The sequence below is a fragment of the Rhyacophila brunnea genome, unplaced genomic scaffold (assembly GCF_057557595.1).
Source record: "Rhyacophila brunnea isolate RB1 unplaced genomic scaffold, BYU_Rbru_1.0 scaffold_1, whole genome shotgun sequence".
Lineage (NCBI taxonomy): Eukaryota > Metazoa > Arthropoda > Insecta > Trichoptera > Rhyacophilidae > Rhyacophila > Rhyacophila brunnea.
In genome coordinates this window covers 40917000-40940602 of record NW_028232751.1, presented here as the reverse complement: position 1 = coordinate 40940602, position 23603 = coordinate 40917000, and the positions used below count along the sequence as shown (strand labels likewise).

At 34.5% G+C, this 23603-nt stretch overlaps 1 protein-coding gene across 2 annotated transcripts in view; it reads right to left on the bottom strand.

Annotated features, from left to right (window-relative positions):
* Positions 1-23603, bottom strand: part of Shrm (shroom) — a 340899-nt gene that overhangs the window by 7349 nt on the left and 309947 nt on the right. For both annotated transcript variants that reach the window (XM_085944129.1, XM_085944137.1), the window contains 6 exons: positions 15701-15828; positions 10206-10411; positions 7222-7595; positions 6644-6759; positions 4770-4986; positions 477-2099 (listed from right to left, as the gene is read on the bottom strand). In XM_085944129.1, the coding sequence (XP_085800255.1) occupies positions 477-2099; positions 4770-4986; positions 6644-6759; positions 7222-7595; positions 10206-10411; positions 15701-15770 (2606 nt within the window). In that variant the 5' untranslated portion in view covers positions 15771-15828. The remainder of the gene's footprint in view (positions 1-476; positions 2100-4769; positions 4987-6643; positions 6760-7221; positions 7596-10205; positions 10412-15700; positions 15829-23603) is intronic.

Here is a 23603-nt window from a genome sequence, read left to right as displayed (position 1 = left end):
CATTTAAAATTTTGATATGAATATTATATTGTTTCTTTTTTGTTAAAAGTACACTATTGCTCGGTATTTTATGTTTAGTACTTACAAATGGACACTGCCTTTGATTGAAAATTTTACTATTAAAGCAGACATGTTGATAAAATAAATCGAAACATGAATGAGAATTTTCAATAAGCATCATTATTAAAATGTAGGTAGAGTAGACCCGGACGCCTGTGAGTATGGTAGTTTACCAGGGGTCTTTTACTCCTCAGATGCAATGTCCGTTAGTAAGTCTCCATTATCAGGATTGCACAGGAACGGAAATGGAATCATTGGATATAGATAGAATTTTCCAACTTCATATCTGATTACTGAGTGTGGCAAACGAGCTTTCTACTTTATATAATAAATGTGCATTATTTTTTGAAACATGCATTATTTTTAACAATGGGGAGAAAATGGGGATCTTTAAGTAATATAATAGTATATTTTACCTCATTGGTCTTTGCGATTGATATCTTGGAGAAGTAATATGCTTGTGATTCATCATGGGACCTTTGGATGTTTGAAGGGTCTCTAATGGACGTAAAGGCTCTGCTCTAAATTTCCCAACATCCTTATTGACTTTTTCACTCGTCACCACACCAATTTTTTCACTCAGAATAATCTTCGGCATGCAATTATATTGATCCTTGGATTTATCTAAATGACTTGGCTTTTGAGTGCTATAGCTCTTTGTAAGTGTATCAGTTTTCTGATCATCCACTTTCATTGATGTCGATCTCAAGAATGGATTGATTGGCTTTTTCGGAGTCACGGCGGAATCATCTATTGTCACCGACCTATATAGTTGGCGTTGGGCTGAGATGTTTTGCTTAGTTGGAGATGTTGGGTATCGTACTATTTCTCGAACGGAAGCTCGAATATTAACATTCCTTAATGTCATGTCTCTCGACGATTCATGAGTCTTCGAAAAACTATTTCTCCGCTGTGCTTCGTGTATTTTATGATTATTAGGATACTCTCGGTTCAATAATCTCGGTTTTATTGGAATGCTGTTATTTGGACTCTTCTTCGGGATGTGGAAGAATTTCTCTCTAGCTTTATCATTACTGTGGTCGTAATTTTTATTTTGATTATTGCTACTATGGAGTGCCACATCGTGATTATTCATTCCTTTCATATCAATTGGTGGGTGATGATCCAAGACTTCTTGCTGATATTTCCACTGATCCACAATTTCAAATGGGGGTGGCGGAAAAGGTTCATCACTATTACAAGACACCTCGTCTTCATAAGTCGGCGGTGATGGCAGTGGGAGGTCTGGACTACGAGAAGGTGGAACTTGAGGATAGAGATCTGGAAAAGCTGACCTTAAATGCTGTTGATTTTTCGGAGGTCTTTCTGGTACCCAATCATCTAACGATATAGCTGGACCCAAAATAACAGGTCCTTGAAGAGCAGTGTTATGGGATTCATTATTATTACTCGGAATGTCAACATGTGAAAAATTATCTTTTACATTGTTTTCAATATCAGTGGGGCTGGGTTTATTGTAATTGTGATTCTCGCTATAAGTGGATGACCTTCGTTCAATAGTGTTGCAGACAGTTCGATTTGTTACAGCGTGATGTTTGTATGAATTAACACTTCCAAGAGTCAGATGCTCTGATTCATAAGTCTTATTTTGATTACACTGTTGTTTATATAAATCATGAACAGTACTTTGCTGAGCATGAATTTTATTATAAGGCTTTTTCATCTGACAAGCATTATTGATAATTGAAGAGTCATTTGAAATATTTTGAGGAATATTCCGCATTGCTTCTTTTTGATCAGGAACTTTAGGTCCACAATCCATAGGATCATAAGGAGGTGGATGTTTAGAATTATTATTAGATGACTTGACAGATAGTTGTGGCTCTGATCTCCACGACGGTTTGTTCTGATCTTGGTGCCTTTCATAAAATAAAAGTAGGGCCTTTTTCTGAATTGCCTTTAGAGCAGGGTCTGACAGCATCGTTTTCTTATCGGGATCCAGATATGTATATTTTGTAACCTTTTCTTCGTACTGATGAACTCTTTCCGCTACAGATCTCTGAGGGGGTGATTTATTTCTGAAAGTAAGAAAGAGATAAAATTATCATATGCATCGCCAATAAGTTTGAGTGCAGAAGTAAATGAATGATGATAGATATTCCACACTAATGCTAATCTCCACGGACTTACAGAGCTGACACCCACAGTGGATTCTTGTTTGTGGATTCGAATCCTACAACTTCAATCAATATACTAGGTGTTTGAATTTACTGTATAGAATCAATGGGTTGAGTGAATGATTAACAACAAATCGAGGGCTTAGTGTCAAACAACATTATCTACAAAAGTGCAACTTTACAGGAGAGCCAAAAATCGTTATTTTAGATTCTTGTAACTCAACAAGGGAAATGTTTATTTAAAACCTAATGATAATATTTTATAATTTATTGTGTATTGTACATTTATCTTGCTTATGATGATGTTAAAATTTATATGGATAGTTTTTAAAAAATATGAAAACAAGGGTAACTTATGTAGTTAGCGTTAAACTTTACTGACGATTTAATAAGAAATTAGAAAAGATTGACATAACGTTGTTTGACTATCATGTAGCCGTAAATGTAAAATAACGTTATCTCAAAAAAAAAAAAAAAAAACACTTTTTTGTAGATAACGTTGTCTGACTTTAAGCACTCGAAATAATCTTTATAAAAGTCTGTCAAATTAAGAAGTCTATATAGAAGATATTTTGACAGAACAGCTAAAGAACTAATCAATCATATATTTTATATGAAGCTGTATTGTGTAACAATCAATCTACATTTTAACTATTTAAAATGCTGAATGGCAAATTTTGTCGTTAATATTTGTTGTGACTTCCCTTTTTAACATGTATATGTTTTACCGCTTGCCATGACAATGAAAATAAAATTCTGTGCACAAGATTCAAATGTTAACGCAGAATGTTACCAGCCGAGTGCTGATGGTCTCGTCTGATCACTGAAGTTAAGCAACATTGCGCGCGGATACTTGTTGGATGGGTGACTGCTTAACGTTCGAATCCCACAGCTGATTTTTATTTTATTATTTTTCAACGTTTTTCGCCTCAATTGTCTTACAAAGAGAAAGTTAACAGATAAATTAATTTTAATTACATTTTATTTTTCTGACGCAATAATTATTACATTATTCTTTCTTTGGTAGATTTTCAGTTTGATGCGTAATTTTAGTGTGTAAAATTTGGTGGTTTCATGGATGTGTAGTATTAAAAAAAAAATGTACCTTGGAGGCGCCGGGTATCGATACCTACTGTACGGGTACCTCTCACATGCTAATTAAGTATTTTACGATTTGAGCTACGCCCGTGTGAACGTTGCCGACAAAAATAGCATATTATAATATTCGTTATTATTCGTTGAATAAATAAATTAATGGTTTATTAACGCATGAGTGTTGGATATTTCCAACAATAATTTATCCAATAAATTTGATTGATGTAATATGAATATTACTTATATATTTTTATTACTAATAATATGTATTTCTAAAAATTATTTTTATATTTTATTTATTATTATTATGCCTACAAAGGCACCTAGCGGAAAAATACGAAGCTTTCAATTTGAGACATTTTTTAATGATTTACAATTTCAACTGTATTAATTAATAAATATTTATGTATCTGAAAACATTAAAAATAATTTTTAAAAAGAAGTCAAAGATAAACTTACAATTGTAAAAAAATGTGAATTTGTTACATATTTATTATGTAAATGCTGAATACCTCCGCTACATGTAAGTACATTGGAATGTGTATACATATACATGTTTCAATGTACTTCTGTGTAGCGGAGGTAGGTACTCAGCATCAGGCTACTGATGCATTTTCTACCAATTTAAAATACGCCCCTCATAGTCCAGTGTTTTTGAGCAGTATTGAGCTAATTGCAGTAGATGTAAGATATTGTTTGCAATAATTAGTGCATTCAAAATATCAATTCCGACAAGTGTCAGGTAGGACTTATTTTTAGAATGGACGTGATAGACTTCATCATCTACAGAAATCGTAACTTTTTAATCGAAAATCTGAGAATATAATGAATGAATATCTACATAAACATGCAAAATAAAAATTCATTATGATTATATAGGTAATTTAATTTTTTGGGAGCCTTAATAGTATATTCAGAAGTGTCCTCCCACTTCAACCAATGTGTGCTATTAGTGCTTACGTATGTGTGTGAAATATAGACTGTTGAGAAATCAAAAAATTACAAGTAACACAATGTGGCATGGTGCAAGGTGCATGTTGAACCATAAAAGAAACCAATGGATAAGGAAGCACAGAGTTTGCGAATTGACAGAGGTTACTAAGCAGATAAAATGACAATGTGCTAGACATGTCGCTTGACGAGTGGACAACCGCTGGATAAAAGCCGTCATACAGTGGTACCTGGTACATAAGGGACACACTAAAACCTGCTGGATGGACGAACTTATAAAGTTCAGTGGATGTATGTAGCAGCGAAGAACTAAGGGCTGAGAAGAGTTGAGGGAGATGGGGGAGGCCTTCATCCAGCATTGGATCGACCCCAGCCGATGATGATGATATACTTTTTTATTATCTTGAAATAAATAAATAATAAAAAAATTATCGAAGATTGGCCTTGTTTACAGGCTTAAGCCAACATGAATAACAAACAGAACTAAACTCTAAGATGAATAAATGGTAACCGGTGAATACTTACATATTATTTTCCCGTTGTGGCTCAGCTGATCGTTGCGTAGTATAGGTTGGGTAAGTCCTTTCACTTATGCTGGCGGTTCCATCATTAACTTGCTTGATGTACGAGACACTGTCCGAGTTGTGTCGTTGCGGCGTTTGGACCCTAGCCGAGTGTGCAATCAGTTGCTGCCTTCCTAAGCTGAAGGAACTACTAGCCACTGACACATCGCTTAAAGATCCTAGAAATAAACATGTCTTGAATTATTGAAAATACAGAATAAAGCATAAAAACGGTTTCGATAGAATCATTGTTGAAAGACATTTGCGACAAATCTGTCTGGGATGAGCGCTTATCAAAGCTATTCTTAAATTTAATTTATTCTAGTATGTAATTAGTCTGCACTAATTAAGTCAAACGCTAGCTAGGATATCACAATAATATATTTTTTAAAACTAATTATTTAACAAAGTCAAAATTCATAAATATCAGTACCACCAAATGAACAATTAATAGTCTTGTCTACAAATAGGTAAGTCAAAAATATACACTCTATTATATTTTTGTCACATTTATATAATATAATTTATAATAAAAAACGTATACCAGTAATTGAACAAAGTTTGTAATTTAATCTAGGTAATTGAAGTGTAATAATATTATGTATTAGCTTTTTTAACAATTGACTCTATTATGGAATCTGTCATTTCAGAATGCGTATGCGTACGGTGTCATTTGATAACGGAGTATGACCATCTGATTTCTCATCAAATAGTAACAAAATAATATTTTCACCATCTTGTAATATCAATTTTTCGCCAATATTCTAAGTTTTACGGAATTTTTATACAATGAGAAACTTCCAAAGTTTTTTCACTTGTGGTAACAAATGATTTCATGACATAACTGTAATATTTATGAAAATAACCACTAAGTACTTCTTACACTGTGTTTTGCACACATTTTTTACCAGTGTTGCATGTTATGATTCGCTATCTTAAACCATCAATAATAAAATTACTCGCTTTGCATGGTTTGTCAAAAAAATATAGCACTTAGTAGCCATATTGCCGCCAAATTATGATTAGTTTAAATCAATGTGACATTTATGTATTTGAGAAGACAGCAAGCCTTCTCAATATAATACATATCATTGCAACTATAAAATCGCTTTTACCATTTTCCAAAAACCACAATATAATTTTAAAAACTATAAAACACAAAATTATGATGCAATGATGGGACATGTACAGCAAAATATTAGAAAAACAACTCTTATTTAATCTTGTAAGTGAGGAGACGTATAGCTAATTGGATGGTGTATATGGATTAGCAAATTAAGCAAGATATCGAAAGAAAAAAAATGAGTTATGAATGCCACCTAAAAGTTTGCAGGTAAAAATATAGATAGATTCATCCTTTGAGAAAGTTTTTGAAATAATGGGTGTCTTAATCTAAATGCATAATCCTTTCCAATTAAATTATGAACATCTTATTTACAATTGCAGAGCTTTAGTTTTTAAGTTGTTCAATGATGTATTATTGTATGACATGGATAAATCAAATTTGTTAATTTATCAATGAATACTTCCGTAAAAATAAATGATGTGGTCTTCATTCATTGCAATTTATTAAGTTTGAATTAAATTGTAAGACTGCCGTGCAACTTTTATATTTTTTATGCAATGTGTAAGGATAATGTTTGGGGTATATGTATGTGCAGGAACAGTTAAGAATTTTTAGTATCTTTGGAAAGAAAACTCAATAGAAGAGTATCTTTGAGTTTTTCCAATGATTAATAAGCACGATGAGGACTGTTCACTTGATTTTGAATGGAAAGTTATTTTTACGAAAGTCTCCAATAATAATTAAACAGATGTAATTAATTATGTCCTTACCATGCCATTTTAGGGTTTCAGAAGAGGACGCACTACTCGAGCTTGTAGTAACAACGCTGTCCCGATCCCATGAATTACCGCCTCGAACAACAGAAAGTTCCATGTCATGTCCGAGCCTGGAAATGAAAAATATTCGAATTTGTTGATCCAATAGACTGTAATAATGAATCCAAAGCAGGAACAATGAAATTGGCACCGACTTTGATGGTTTTTGAGAAATAAACAGTCTGGTGAATAAATTTATATGGAAAAAGAAAGGAATTAATTCGTTCTAATTAGTCTGGATGTATTCACATAAAAAAAAATTATATACAATACAATGAATAAGAGCATAAAACAAACTATATATATATTAAATTATGATTAATCACTAAGGTACAACCGATTTGATTAATGTTAATAATATAATTAGTACTGCATAAGCACAGAATAAATTTTGGTGCAATAGAGTAATAGTTCTGAAATCCATATGAAATTGAATCAATACTTTTGGTGTCTTCAATGTGAGAATGTTCACAAAATAATTTGTCATACAATTCAAGCAACATTATTTGTAAGAGTTATTGTAAATTTCTTACCGATCCAAAAATGATGTGGAGGTGGAGTCAGTGCTGGAAACATAGCTATGGTAGCCCTCTGACTGAGCATAAGACGGTTGTTTTTGATGTTGGTGAGAATCTTCATCATAATTCCTCGTATACTTTTCTAAATCTGCTTGAGTAAGGGGCGGAGAGTCATTATCCTTGTTATTCATCATGATATTATAGGAATCCTTCATCAAAGATTGTTTTTCAAAGGATATCTCATAATTTTGGCCACCCTTGTAGTCAATATCTCTCTCTGGCGGAGATGAAATACCATTACTCTCAAAGGATTTATTACTTCTTTCCATTCTGTGCAAATACTTGCGATCGGGTTGATTTTTTTCACAGCGCTCCACAACAGTTTTCAACTGAAAAAATAGAATTAACTTATTTTAGTACATCTAAATATATTATCATTGTAACTAATCTTAATTCGCAAGCAAATAATATGTCACTGTATTCACAAAGTATCAAAATGTAGCTGCAAAAAATACTAAATTATATAAATTTAAATTAAATAAAAGTGAACAATTACATCAAGAAATACCATCTTTACCCTGTATGAAACCTGCTACAAATTGCTATGACAAGAAACTGTAGAAGAAATTAATACCTATAACAGTTTTCTGCAACAGTTACGGATAGACATGAGCTGATCATTGAATATTTGTTGCAATGCTTAAGCTGAAGTTTATACAGTCTATTGAACGCAAACCATATGCAATTTAAATGATTGGTCCATTCTAGTGATCAATACATAACAATACAAAATTCATGACCATTGTTAGTTCAAGATTGCAATAAAAAAAATAAAGATATTCCTGACTCCCTAGAATACTTAGCAGTGAATTGGTGAACTGAATTGAACTACAAAGAATGAATGATGGCGGAGAAAGTGCTTTCAACCAGTATTGAATGGACAAATTCGAGCATACTGCTATTGTCAGAATCTCAAGCAGACTATTTCTATCCTGAACTGCTTATTCATATAATATTTTTTTTCATTATCTTATATGAATTTGAATCAATTGTGGTTTTGGTTTTGGTTTTGATAAATTTGAGTGTGCCATACTGTACTGTAACATAGAAAATATCATTAAATGCCACTGTTGTTTAGAAAATGAAAAAAGGCAGATTATGTACGATATGTATTGACAGTAAATTTATTAAATATGTACCTACTTAGAATCATGATCAAAAATAAATTACGTGTTAGTAAGTAAATTAAGTTGAAAAAAAGTTTGTTTGTAGAACACGCAAAGGTTGAAAGGAAATGATTTCTCATGGCATCTGAACGATATTAGTGGTTTTAATTGAAAGCTCAAGCCATTAATCATGTATTTTCATTATTATATTATAATTGTATTATATTGTATTATTTTATTCAATCACAAATTTCCATTGTTTCAACGTTTCTACAAGAAATAATAGGTTTGTGATACGATACCTAACTGAAATATAAAACATACTTTGGATAGTAAATCATCTAAATATCATTGAAAAACAACATCAATATAGTGTTTTATCTTGTTGAAATATTTATATTAGAATTGAGTTTTAAATTGAACATAATGAGCATAAAATTAGCACCAATTTTTTTTAATTGTCTCAATAATACGGTGTGGATTTTAGCTGAGTCACTAAGAGGTTTCGTAAGATTTTTTTTACGAGAAATGGATGTCAGCCACTGCTCAACCCATTAGGTCCATGCTCTGGATTTAAACATACATAATATACACTCTGGATTTTAAAAAGTTTAACATAAATATCCTGACAAGAATTTATTTATCAGCACATTTTAAGAACTGTTTGTTGAATTTTAAGATCATATACGTATCATTATCCCATAACTGACAAGCGTATTCAGACAGATAGAAAATATATTCTTGATTCCTGTTGATACTCTCAGAGTAAAAGGCACCCGAACCGTCGTTGGGTTAGTTGTATTGCGGAGAATGTTTATTGTTAGAAGAATAAATCAATCAGCGTACTGTTACAGTAGTTAGTGTAGGTAACGTGGTCCGGTAGTGAGTGATCCAAAGTCAGAATTGGGTACACATATTTATATTGTCTCGAAGTGTGTGGATAGCAGTCATTTGTGAGATTATTACTTTGATATCCATAGACATCTATAGTGTGTTATTTATATCACAGAGTGTAAGGCCTGTTTCAGACGGGACACCGTTGTCGCGTTCGTATTAATATAGGAGGCCTTTGTAGAACGCCCCAGAGCTAATGAGTCAACACGTGTCCAGTACACTTTTCCGTCGGCTGCTACATTCTCAAGCCGCCGATACACTTGTTTTTATTACCACAGCCAGTTTTATGTTCTAATTTATAACGCGAAATTATGCGTTGACTCATTAGCTCTGGGGCATTCATAAACATAATACAAAGGCCCGTTTATTCAAATACAAAGGCCTCCTATATTATATACTAGCGCGACACCGGTGTCCCATCTGAAACGGGCCTAACGTGTGAACAAGAGGCAGATAATGAGATAGACATATGTCAATAATGATTCAAGATCACCGTGCAGGTAGAATTTATATAATAATTATAAAATATACCCTCACATTCTTGAGACATGATTACCGTTACTTTGTGTTGAATAAGAATAAGAATAAGAAAATTCTATTTCAGTATTTATTGCTATACTTGATTATCTGGCGAAAGGATGTCTGAGTCAGATTCAGGCAATTTTATGGGGGTGTTCAAGTTAAGGAAATGTCACTGTCAAGCTATTAATAATGATAGACACATAAATTCTGTAGCTATTATTATAAATTGGGAATATACTTTATTCTTGAATTGCATTTTAATATATGACCAATCAATATAAATTTTTTTCTAAAGTAAAATAAAAACGCATACCTACCTATATCTGAAAATAGGCCTCTTCACATTGTGTTTGATTAAGCACACGAAGAAGAAGGTAACAATAATTCTATTATCAAATAACGTGTGAAAATCAATACCTGCGGTGGATAAGCCGAATGAGATCTCCGCATGTAGGGGCGAGAGTAGGCAATAAGGTTTTCTTTAGGATAGTTGGTGTGGTCAGTCCAAGACTTGGAGCGCTGAGATCCGCCGGTGGGTGGCGCCCTAGTAGCTCTGGGCGCCTCGGCCGCCGCTGCCATCGGCCATGAAGGAAACTTCTCGTGGCCTGGCCCGTACAATACGTCTGAAAAAATGAGTGAGTTCATTTAGTACTCTTATGGTTATGTGTAAATGTCATGTATGTATGTAAATGTCATGTATCTCATATGTGTATGTGTCATGTAAGTAATGACAAATAATTTTGCAGTTCATTTAATATTCAAACATTGTTATGCATGAAGGATAAATTTTAATTTACTTAGTGTATTGTCAATAATATGAAGCGACAAGGGACAACGTGAAAAGGCGCCTGTATACGTATTGGGTACGTCCTAGTTTATCTGGCATTCGTCACCGACCACTGGATAAGGAAACAGACAAGGGTTTGCGATGTAAAAGAGTTCGCTAAAGGCCTCGAATGGAAATGGGCTGGACATATTGCTCGAAGATGGGATAATCGTTGGACAAATATTATAGTCGTCCAGTGGTACCCAATAAGTACAAAATGTCCGCAAGGTAGACCTAGAGGTCGCTGGATTGATGAAATGATAAAGTTCTGCAGAAGTACGTGGCAACGTACAGGACCGAGAGAAGTGGAATCAGCTTGAAGAGGCCTTCATCCACCAGTGGATAGATACAGGGTGATGATGACTGTTTTCACACAATCACTCCACAGAGAAATTCACCCATTCTCACCCCAACCTTAATAGTCAATTATAATTTTATTTGTTTTTTGTCACATTTTTCTTAGATTATTAAAATATGAAATTTAAAGGGGGGGGGGGGAACTAAGATGTTTCCATATCAAAAATTAAAACAATATAATAGAAAGAACTTTAACTCTTGCATCCTGTCCCGAAAAACTGAGGAGCTGGTGCACACAACAACCTGGATGAGAACTTAGATACGAGGGTGGGTCAATAAGTCCTTAGAAAAGCCGACAGGTGGCGCGACTAGTACTGTAAGCGGTTTGTTTTCATGCAGCGGCACTACCGATTCAGTATGCTGCGAAGTTTCAATCAGATTGGTCGGGTTGTTGTTTTTTATTTTCGTACATTTAATACTTAAAATACTTACATAAATACAAAAGCCGATCGCCAATATAGTAGCTCAATTTAGAAAGCGCTTCACTGAATATTAAAAAGGCCAATAGTTAAATTTTGTCGTAATAAAGTATGACTCCTTTAGCGTAGTTTACTATGTGCGTGGGCGCGGTACCCGAAAGATGCAGGTTCGATTCCTGCGGGGTGTCTTACTTTTTTCAAAAAGATTTTCTTCTATTGGTTATAAAATATTGTTTTCAAAATTATGTATTTTCAGAATTTTTCTTCGATCAAAACTCAAAATTATTATGATACATATTATACGAGGGTGGGTCAATAAGTCCTTAGAAAAGCCGACAAGTGGCGCGACTAGTACTGTAAGCGGTTTGTTTTCATGCAGCGGCACTACCGATTCAGTATGCTACGAAGTTTCAATCAGATTGGTCGGGTTGTTGTGTGTTTTTCGTACATTTAAAATGAAAATTTGCTTGTGGAAAATGGAAAAATGGAAAATAGAGAAAATTGAGTTTAGAGCTGTTATTAAACATTTTAATATAAAAGGGTTAACAGCAAAGGAAATAAAAAATGAGTTGGATTTAGTTCACGGCATATCCGCTCCTTCACTTGCAACTATTTATAACTGGTTAAATGAATTTAAACGTGGTCGTACATCAACAAAGGATGAACCACGCTCAGGACGTCCTGTAGAGGTGACTACACCAGAAATGATCAATAAAATCCACGATATGGTGTTAAGTGACCGAAGATTAAAGTTGAGTGAGATAATTGAGGTTACAGGGATCTCAAAAGGTAGCGTCATTTCTATTTTACATGACAAATTGGGCATGAAAAAAGTTTCTGCAAGATGGGTGCCGCGTTTGCTCACAGTCGACAATAAACGCAATAGGGTGGTGGCCTCTAAAGCCCTGTTGTCGCTCATGCAACGCAATCCGGATGAATTTTTTCGTCGCTTTGTGACTGTAGATGAAACATGGATACACCACTATACTCCCGAGACGAAAGAACAGTCAAAGCAGTGGATTGCGAAAGGCGAACCATGTCCAAAGAAGGCGAAAACCGTAAAATCAGCTGGTAAGGTTATGGCTACTGTATTTTGGGATGCACGTGGAATTATTTTCGTTGACTATTTGGAAAAAGAAAAAACAATAACAGGAGATTATTATGCATCTTTATTGGACCAGCTAAAAAACGAAATTGAAGAAAAACGGCCTCATTTAAACAGGAAAAAAATCCTCTTTCATCAGGACAATGCCCGTGTTCACACATGTTTACGATCAATGGCTAAAATTGAAGAATTGAAGTTCGAATTGGTCGACCACCCACCGTATTCGCCAGATTTAGCCCCCAGTGACTTTTTCCTTTTCCCAAACTTAAAAAAATGGCTAAGTGGACAACGTTTTTTTTCAAATGAAGAAGTCATCGATCGGACAAATGCTTATTTTGAGGACCTTCCGAAAACTTATTTTTCTGACGGTTTAAAAAAAATTGAGAAACGTCTAACCAAGTGTATTGAGCTCCAAGGAGATTATGTTGAGAAATAAAAAAAAAATACAAAAATAAAAACTGTTTTAATGCTTTTTTCTAAGGAATTATTGACCCACCCTCGTAGTAACAAGAGCAAATAATGAAAAGTGGTGTTTGTGTATGTTCGAGGGTAACATGGTGACAAATTTTGGACAAAATTTATGACCGAAATTTGTATCATACAAAGTTGAATGGCAACTGAAATGCAACCGATACGGCATTAGTGGGTAGGATTGGTATATTGTTAGTACATTATGTGGGAAAATAAGAAAGTACAATGTACTGGTACCTACATCTCATTTATTGAATCGGAATTGCTGACTGCCATTAATCATTGACTGATTTCTATAACTTACTTTAAAAAAAAATCATCATACATTAGATTCAATAAAATGGCTCTCTTCCAAGCTTCGTACGCGAGATTTTTGTTGATTCGAAATGATAATTGTATAATTATTGTTACCCTTTACTTATATAAATATAATACATAATATTTATTATAAAAATTGTATTTTTATTAATATCGCCGATGGGTGTAAGTACCTGCATGCGATATTATGCGGAACACATGGAATCAATCAATCAAACAGGAATAATTACCAATAGGTAGGTGTTGCAAAACTTTCTTTTTGCGTGAAATTATGAATATGCGACTTTTAACTTTTCCCAAGGTTTAGGTTTAATAGGTAATATGTGACTCCAGCTGTTTTGTGATCGCCGTAATTTTGTATTCACTCAATTGTCGTGAATGCTTTGTGAATATTTATGTATTGTTTACCCAAAATCCCGACAAATTATCTGACACCTTTGACAGTTGTATGCAATAGAGAAATAGACTAATAAACTTGTTGCATATAGATACATTTGCACCACCTGACCAGTGGTCATAATTACAGTGGCTATATTTAATTAATCTATGGCAGCGTAATAATCAAAAGGTGACATTTAATTAAAACTAAAAATAATAATGTTATATTTTAATCAATAATTATATCTACGCAAATCGATAGCACAATTATTATTGAAGAATGAATAATAAAATACGCTATTATCTATATTAATTTTGCGATTTTACATTTTGTAACAAATGTACATATTAGAAAAAAATGTGCTACTCCAATATAAATAGATATTCCAATAAATTCTCATTAGTCTTGACATCTTCGTCTTTGGATTATGGAGATATAAGAATATGTATTTTTATTATTTACATATTGTAGTGCACATATTAGCACCGTGTGAAATTATCAAAATTATCAATTTTCCGTTGAAATCGTTTTGATATTTTGAGCTGTTCCCCATTTGGTATAAATCAAAAATTTTAATACCTAATTACCTTTTAATAATGATTATACGCAGGTAAACGTTGGTGCTGGATAGTCCAGGATGGAAAAAAATGGCTAACTAAGACTCGCCGAAGGTTGCAGTGTCAACAAAATAATAGCCCCGCCGTGAGGTTACAACGGGCAATAATTGGAATAGATAGGTATTCATAATTCTTGGCTCTACAATCATTGACGATTATCGGTCATCTCCCGAAACTTTCTCCATCCTGGACGATTCAGCGCCAATACTTAGCCGAGCACTTTTAAAGTGTGGCGCAGTCTAGTCATCTCAGTCTATGCCGTTAAGGTACTATTTTACTTTCAGGATATGCATATTATGCTTTATGCCTTGCTGGTAGAATCTTTGGCATTCTATTCTATACTGCATAGTTCTTGCATTTTTATATATTAAGTTTCATTTCACCCCCATAAATATAATATTTCGACCTCCAAATGCCACTTTTTTGACACTCCCAAAAACTCTTATTTTGACTTTCACAGGCTGATCCTATTGGCAAGTGGTCAGCGTTCTGATTCATGGGTGCAGGGTTGTTTTATACAGAATTATATTTTTCTTCTTCTTTCTTCCACCCTGTCACGTCCCAACATTGGGGCATAGAGCAAGCACAAGTTCGCGTCACTACCCTCGGTCCATCGCCAACTCTTGCGCCTCCTGCCATGTCAGACCTGCAGCACGTTAGGTCACTCCTGTAGCACCGCTGCAGGGTGAGGGAGGGCCGGCCACGGCGATGGAACCCTTGAGGCTGTGCCACAAGGGTACGAAGTGTCGCACTCTTTGGCGGCATCATGAATACGTGTCCCAGCCAAGTAGAGCGTCTCTTCGTGATAACCTCAATCACCGAAGGCTGCTATGTCTGCTCGCGAACTGGTGTGTTTGTAACGCGGTCGTACCAATGTACCCCTAAGATTCGGCGGAGACATCGATTCTCAAAGCTCAAAAGCCGAGGCTCTTGAAGCTTAGTAAGATGCCATGTCTCACAGCCATACAGGAGCACAGGTAGCACGCACGCGTTAAACAAACGACATTTGGTCCTCACAGAATACAGCCTTGACCTCCATAAGACTCCAAGTTGGTTCAATGAAGACCCCACAATACCCATGGGGATTCCAAGCTCACTAGAAATACCACCATCGTCGGCAACCATGGCACCCTAGTATTTGAACCTGGACACCAGCTCGACGGGCAGACCGGAAACCCGCAGAGGAGTGTCGGCGTCAATTATACTATACTATTATCAATTTATTTGAAAGGGTCTTATTCTTCCGAAGCTCCGTAAGCACTAGTTTGCGGGGTTGTTCAGAGATTTCTTTCGTCGCTTGCGTTTTTAATTCGTATTTGTGACAAAGAACCCGAAATAAACAAATGTGACATAGCAAACGTAGTTCCATTTTAGTAAAAAAAAAGCGAATTATAAATCTTTAGCTATTAAAAGTAATTACTTTTAATGGTAGAAGCATCTCTGGTCGGGGTATGGAGAAGGGTAGGCGGGGAGCCATCGCCCGCCGACATGTTGCCGCCCACTTTTCTGCAAGAACTCCGCTATTCCAAGTGCCATCTGAAGCAAAACCTGAAAATAAAAAAGTAAACGTTAATTTTAAGTCAAATTTAACTTGAAATGATTTGACCACAGGTGATTTGTATTGGCATTGTTTGCTACAATGCCTGTTTCAATGCTAGAAAAAAATACCACTACACAACTGTAAATCGCTTTTGCGGTACCAATGGTACCAATGTAAAATGATTTACCTATATGTACCAACTGTGTACCTAGAAAATACATATACAAACATAATATTATATTCACCGAAGATGTTGAAGAAACCCTTCTGCCAAATGTAGCCTTCTATGGAATTCTATTAAAATCGCTGAAGCAAGTTTTAGTTCGCCATAACTGTCATTTTTGTTATGCAATATCAGCCACAAGCCATTCTAATTTTGCACAGTTTGTATGGAAATTAGAAGATGAGATCAGGGGCTTTTTCTTAATTTTCTTACATTCAGGTTCCATTTTTATAGAATAAGCTGTTCTACAATCTACATACATTTGATATAACACTGTCTTTATGAAGTTGTGTATATAATTTGTAATAATTTAAAGTCCATGAATAATATTAGTAAACTATTGTATACTAGTACGTGCAATCGTTCATACAAAATGTTACCTACCTATTTAGTTTATAAATGATATTATTTTATTATTACATTATATTCCACATTATTGCATTATATAATGTTCGATTAAAATAGTAGATTTAGTAGTACTTACATAATATCGTATTAATATATAGGCCATGGCGCCCCACAAGGTGGGGGCTGATAGGGCTCTAGCCTGGGGGCCTGGGCTCTGGAGGGGTCCGACATTGCGGGTTGACCAGATAAGTGAGATAAACACACATCACAAATTTGCTTTAATAGTAAAAAAAAGTCGCCTGTGGTGCTATTATACTACTTGGCCATTAACATTTAAAATTATATGATCGTGTGATGTATTTTTTTATTATTGTGTGTCGATACTCGACAACTCCATGTTTAAAGTAGATGTATTAAAAGTAGAAAAAATTGCCTACGTAACCTTAATTTGACCTAAAGCACAATTTGAAAAACGTTAATGTAGTGCGTCATACTGATTTTAACCTTAGCGATAGGTCGGGGGCTCGCCAAAGATCCTAGCCTGAGGGCCCGCTTCAGGATGTGGGGGCCATGATATAGGCACTTACGGTGGTGTAGTTAGTAGAAACTAATATTTTTTTGTTCAATGTGTGTTTAATCTAAAACAAGGACCAAGTGAGTTGGACAAATAGCTAATAACCATTCGTGAATAATATATTATTATTTTATTAATATAACCTCCAATCTGTGAACGGCCTATACTCATATTATGATCCGCGCGAAAATTGTCATATACTTATTTTTACGTAAATAGTAATTTTATCAAATAGTACAATACAGATTTATTGTAGCTAGGTAGGTACCTACCCCTGATGCAAACCAATAGAAAAGATCAGTCGCAAACGAATTGGACCAATCAAAATCAATTTATGTCATTTGACACTATGACCTATTGATTGTATTCGTCTAGTTCTGTTGCAGTTAAAGGATGTGCCTAGCTATCTAGAGTATCTATAGCCCTTTATAATTTAACATTTTCGAAAAATAAAAAACGATAATTTGTATGCAATTCAGACCATTTATCAAATATATCATTTATAATTCAGATCAAACTCAGAAACATGCACAAAAGATAAACGCCAGACACATAATTATTAGTATATTATGTATGTCCTTGGAGTCGGTAGATTATTAATTATGGTTAATGAAAGCATTGAGTGATGTCCAGAAATCCAATAGGGCGTAGAAGAAGAGGCAGGCCAAAGATTCGCTGGTTGGATGGAGCTGCCAGTGACTGCCGTATTCTGGGGGTACCGATTTGTAAAACGGCCACACTGGATAGGGACAGGTGGAGGGAGCTGTTGGAGGAGGCCAGGAACTACACCAGGTTGTCGCGCCCCTGATAATGATGGTGAATGAAAGCATTGTCAATAATACGATGTTGTCAGTGACATCCCGTGGGGGTAGGCAGATTGAGCGTCGCTTGGGGCCGGCAGTTACTCGAAAGGCGGCAAATCGAGGAGAATCATTTGGAATATAATATAGAAGTATCTACCCAAACTTAGAAATAACGAAAATATCTTTCCATTAAAAAAATCAGATCACTGGTTTTATCGGGTTCGCGATATCTGGTTTACTTCCGTTGCCCTTCGACGTCCTTGGTGACCAGAAATGACACGTGCCGATTTGCAAATAATTAGTCTGATATTTTGTCAGTAATGTATCCATACAACACATTTCTTAGATATTGGACTCATGAAAGGATGATAAAAGTATTGTATAAAAAATGAGGCGGCTTTTTGGCGCTGCCTAGGGGCGACATTTTATCTAGTGACGTCACTGGATGTTGTTTTGTTACAAAATTTTACAGGCTGTTTTTTTATTGGGTCTTCCTCATAAAAAAACAAAGACTGTTATACTTATATAAAATGCATAACCAAATTGTTACTTAGTCTAGTAATAAATAGTAATACACATGAATGCACGTTAATATTAGTCGTTGCAACTAATTATTAGTACCCATACATTCTGATTAACGAGAGTTTTGTACCTACATATGATTTGGGTTTAGTATTCCGGTTACGTCTACCGCCATCATCAATGTTTGTGGATTAATTGTATAATACTTATTTATAAGTACAAAGCGGTGACGTCCCTCCCGTGAGGATAAACACACCATTCACTGCTTATGGACGGCAGATAAAGGAAGGAAAAATAATAATACAATTAGCTTAGCATCCATGCCATATAAAATAATTGTGTGGACGAATTATTGTGGAGCATGTCCGAAAATTTGTACGTATGCAATTGCATTGAGATCAAATTATTATTTAAATAAAACACAAAAAATACGTAATAAAAATCACCGGAATCTAAGCGAAAAGCCGAATAAAATAGGTAGGTAGGTAAATAAATTAGAAATACAATCATATCGTTAATATGTATATAAAATTCTGAATGATTCGAAAGTAGATTAGCATGTAGGTGCTCATATCACGCCATGTTCATAATAATCAATATAATAGAATTGGAACATTTACTGTCTGGAATCCTCCAAGAGCAACGCGCCATTTTTTGATCTCAATGATATAAAGCCATCTCTTTCAGGTACGATAGCGGATGAACTGTAATACAATTTACATGTAATCATTATGAAGCTCAGGTTATTTCTTTAACGATGGTCGATGACAGTTTGTTTTAACCATGCTAGGAAGATACACGTTTCATCACGTAGGTAGAGTTGCCAATTCATAACTTTGCACTCCGGCTCTAGGATGAAAATGATGTATTATATTTCTTAAATAGTTTTTAAACATATATTATCTATTTATTATCTTATCACTACATATTATATTAATGCAAGTGAATATCATTTTATCTAATTCAGTGATCGCCAAACGGTCGCTCGCGAGCTACCGGTAGCTCGCGTATGATATTTTATCATATTTGTAAATTTACTTCTCAAATTTTATTATTGGACTCCGAAATGAAATATTTCTCGAACTAAGTTTCAATGAAATGCTTAATTGCCTTAACTGTCGAAACTGTATGGCCTTTCGTCCCAGCAGAAAGGTATCAAATTTTAGTTTAGTAATTGCGCTCAAAATGAAGGCATTATTTTGTTCTACCTACTTATGTGAATCAACATTTTCTATTATGAATATTCATTCAGAAGATTCAGCATTCAGATGGGAGTGACAAGGTACTCAACGAGAATTGAAAAAAACGTAGAGGTAAGTGAATTTATTATGTCCATTATTTTAACTTTTTTTTTTTTTTTTAATTTTTACATTTCAAGATATTTTTCAATTAATATTTTATTTATAAATAAACAATTAAAGTACGCATTTTATGTTTAATTGGAAGTCCGATTTCCTATTTTATTTTAAATAATATAATATTATTATGTATGATACGATAAAGGACGATGAAAAAAAAATATAAAAAAGGAATATGTATAAGTGGCTCACCAGACAATTTCAATTTCTGAAAGTAGCTCACATCCTAATTGAGTTTGCAGACCACTGATCTAATTGTATGCGAGGTAATCAGGCAAAGAGACGTATCAGTGTAGTAAAAAGTGCAAAAAAGTGCAAAGTTATAAAGCGTATAGGTACTCGAGTTCTAGTATGTAATTTCTAACATTATTAGTACCACAATGTGACAAGGGTCTTACTTAAAATATTTCATTGTCAGTACCAGTATGTATTGATTTTAACAAACCATATTTTATCATATTACGGTTGCACTACACCGAGTTATTTAATAAGGCTTCCACATGGAATGCTACTTACTCACACCATTAAATTGAAACGTTAAAATTTCTCCCAGCCATATAAAATTAAATATGTTGTCTACGTAGTTAATATAATATTTACCGTAGGAAACTAGACTTATACGGCGATAGTGATTTATTAGTGAGACTCTGTAGTCTTGCTATAGTTAATTCGGGTTACATTTTACCTTTTGATCTATCTTTGACCCACGTCATTTTTGTCGTTATTTATTCCAATTATATAGAATGCAACTGCATATTACAACGCTGGGATGGAGTGCTTTCGGACGTCTGAATAGTATCTTCAAGAGTGACCTACCATTATGTCTTAAGCGTAGGGTGTTCAACCAATGTGTGCTACCCGTGCTCACGTATGGCTGCGAGACGTGGACCCTCAACACGAGAGATGTCCAAAGGCTAAGAGTCACACAGCGAGGCATGGAGAGGTGCATGTTGGGCATCACGCGAAAGGACCGTAAGAGAAACGAATGGGTTAGAAAGCAGACAAGAGTACGCGATGTAATAGACGTTGCCAAACAGCTGAAATGGAGATGGGCGGGGCACATTGCTCGCCGAAAGGACGGCCGCTGGACAAATGCCGTCATCCAATGGTACCCAAGGGGTACGAAACGGCCACAGGGTCGCCCTAAAAGCCGCTGGATTGACGAACTGGTAAAGTTCGGCGGAAATACGTGGCAGCGAACGACACAGGACCGAGAGAGTTGGAGAAAGCTTGGGGAGGCCTTCATCCAGCAATGGATTGACCCCGGCTGATGATGATGATATAGAATAATATTTGTGTAGCAATGTGAATTATTTCTATTCCAAAATCGACCGATAACTTAACTTAAATTTACAACAATAGGTAGGTAACATTTTAAATTAAAAAAAATAAAATAAGAAAATACATGCGAAACGAAAAGGGAAAGATGTTCAAAATCATTATATTTTAGGTGTGCCAAACACATGTATATGAACTTGTGTAACTTGTTTAATTCTCAGACGACAATTTGATTCAATCCCTTTCTCGTTTACGAATATAATATGCAGTATGTCTAATTTAGCGTGTTTCAATACACTACTGGATTAAGGCCTCAAGTTATGTTTACTCTTATCGATTCTTTGTTATTCGCTGCCACCTAAATCCGACGAATCTCGTTATTTCGTTGGTACAGAGTACCTTGGGACGGGCGTCTTATAACCTTCTTCAATAAAGGTCGTATGAAAATTAAGCAAAAAGTAACCGATTAAGTTAGCTAAAAATCATCACGCAAATTTCCCAACATGGCTGCACTTCATCGCCAATGACTTTTCAAAATTCTACAAGCCCGAATTTGATGGTTGGTTTAAATTTTAATTGGTTTTATTTAATAATGTTTCGTCGTATGGCATCATTGGACTTGACTTGATTTGATTCGAAATTGATTTTTTTTTGACATAGGAAAAATAAAAAAAACTCTCGAATGCCGAGATATTGACATTGATTCAGTATGAAATTTCTGGAATGGAAAAAAAACGAAAAACCCAAAAATGAAAAAAAAATCAGCGAGACATAATTTGATACCTAATAATGTCAAATTCTCGAGAATTCAAGATTGGTTCCTAACACAAATATTTTTGATTTCGAGAATTCTCAACATGAAAAAAGTCGAGAAATCTCAAGCTATAAATTGTACCTGTACTATTTGTGAAATTTGAATGCCAATATGAAACGTAGCTAAATAACCACGACTGACATTAATATAATCTTAGTACTTATGGCTTTAAATACACCGTTATATCTCATTTTAATTAATATTCATATTCAATTTCAAAAACGAAAACAATTGTTTTAAAATGATAATACTTTTAATCATTCTCTCAGTTTCTGTAATATTATTTTGATTTTTGGCGTTACAAAACTTTTAGTTACCTACGCACTTTCAAATTTATACACTTTCATTATTCCAAATGGTTGGTATTGACGTCGTCCCTAGGCAAAGTATCGCCCTTAAGTAAACTTGCCCTTTTATTTTTAGTTTGTCTACCTACTTACATATCGTCGTTGCGCCTGCAAAATCCGACAAACATTTTTTTGGTGTTTTTTACATTTTTACGCTATGTGATAGAACGAGACGCGCCGGACGGACCTGTACAACCCGTTTTCTAATATCAACGCTAGTTTAGAAAAATTGCAAAATAAGCTATGTATTTTCACTTAAAAATGGCTTGCAAAATACGCTATGAATATTCCGGTCACATATCGCATAGTAAAGTAAAAAAAGTTACTATTAATTGCGCCTGTTAATGACACATGGCGGAGTTTGCACTGACCTTTACTTCAGAATGCGCCTTTTATTACCAGCGCTAGTGCACATAGCGGATTATTTACGTTTGTCGACAAATAATATTTAAACAATAAAAAAGTGTAAAATTACATTACATTGCACAATCATTTGTGTTTACTTAAGGAAGAGTATTAATTTTAAAAGCCCAGTAAGTAGATAGGTGATACAACTGTTTATTATAATCTAATGTAACTTTCTTGATGTGCTATAATAAAAAATTTTAATTATTTATCCATCGTACTCTGGATATTTTTATTTCCCCTTCACTCGATAATTATTACTTATTTATATGTCAAATTTTGGCTGGGAAGAAAAAAGTTTATTCGATACAGACAGACAGATTTTTGGTTAAAGATGTTTTACGCATAGAATTAATATCATTAAATTATGCAATTATCATTTTTTACCCGGGGCAAAATCCGCTATGTCTAAAATACGCGTTAATTTAAATACGCTATGTGCTGCCTCAACCACAAAACGGATTTAAAGACCCAAATAAAACAAGCTATGTGCCTTTTACCCACAAAAAAAATATTACGACTGAAGTGTTAAATATTGTATTATAAAATATCATTTATACTGAATCCGAAGTAATTATCTAATTTTCAGTTTATTTGCTTTGTAAAAAACGTGAGGCATTGTTGGGTAAATCAGTTTTTTCCTTCTCCTGAAAAGTTGTGTTTTATTACATAGCGGATTTTGCAAGCGCGACGACGATATTATATTACGTTTTTTCGGTAGGTAATCTTAAGCCGACAAATACACAAAAAATCTTAAATTGACATGCACACCATTTATCGAAAATTAAAACATATCCACGAAACCTAATCGCAAATTGTGGTAGTGTAGGTAGTAGGTACGTGGAGGTATGTGGCTCTGAGGTCTGAACAAATCGCGAGCCTAATACTACAAGGTTCTAAGTATTCGTCCTTGAGAAAACAAACCCAACAATGAAGTAGTATTCTAAGCTGCCGCATTGTTACTTTAGAAACACTTAGAACCTTGTAGTTCTCCAGTCGCGAAATGTAAAAACATTTCCAGTGCCATATACCGCCACACCAATTAGTATGTCTCTGAATGATTATTACAATGCAACAATAGTTATATGATTTTGTCGGGATTTTTTAAACC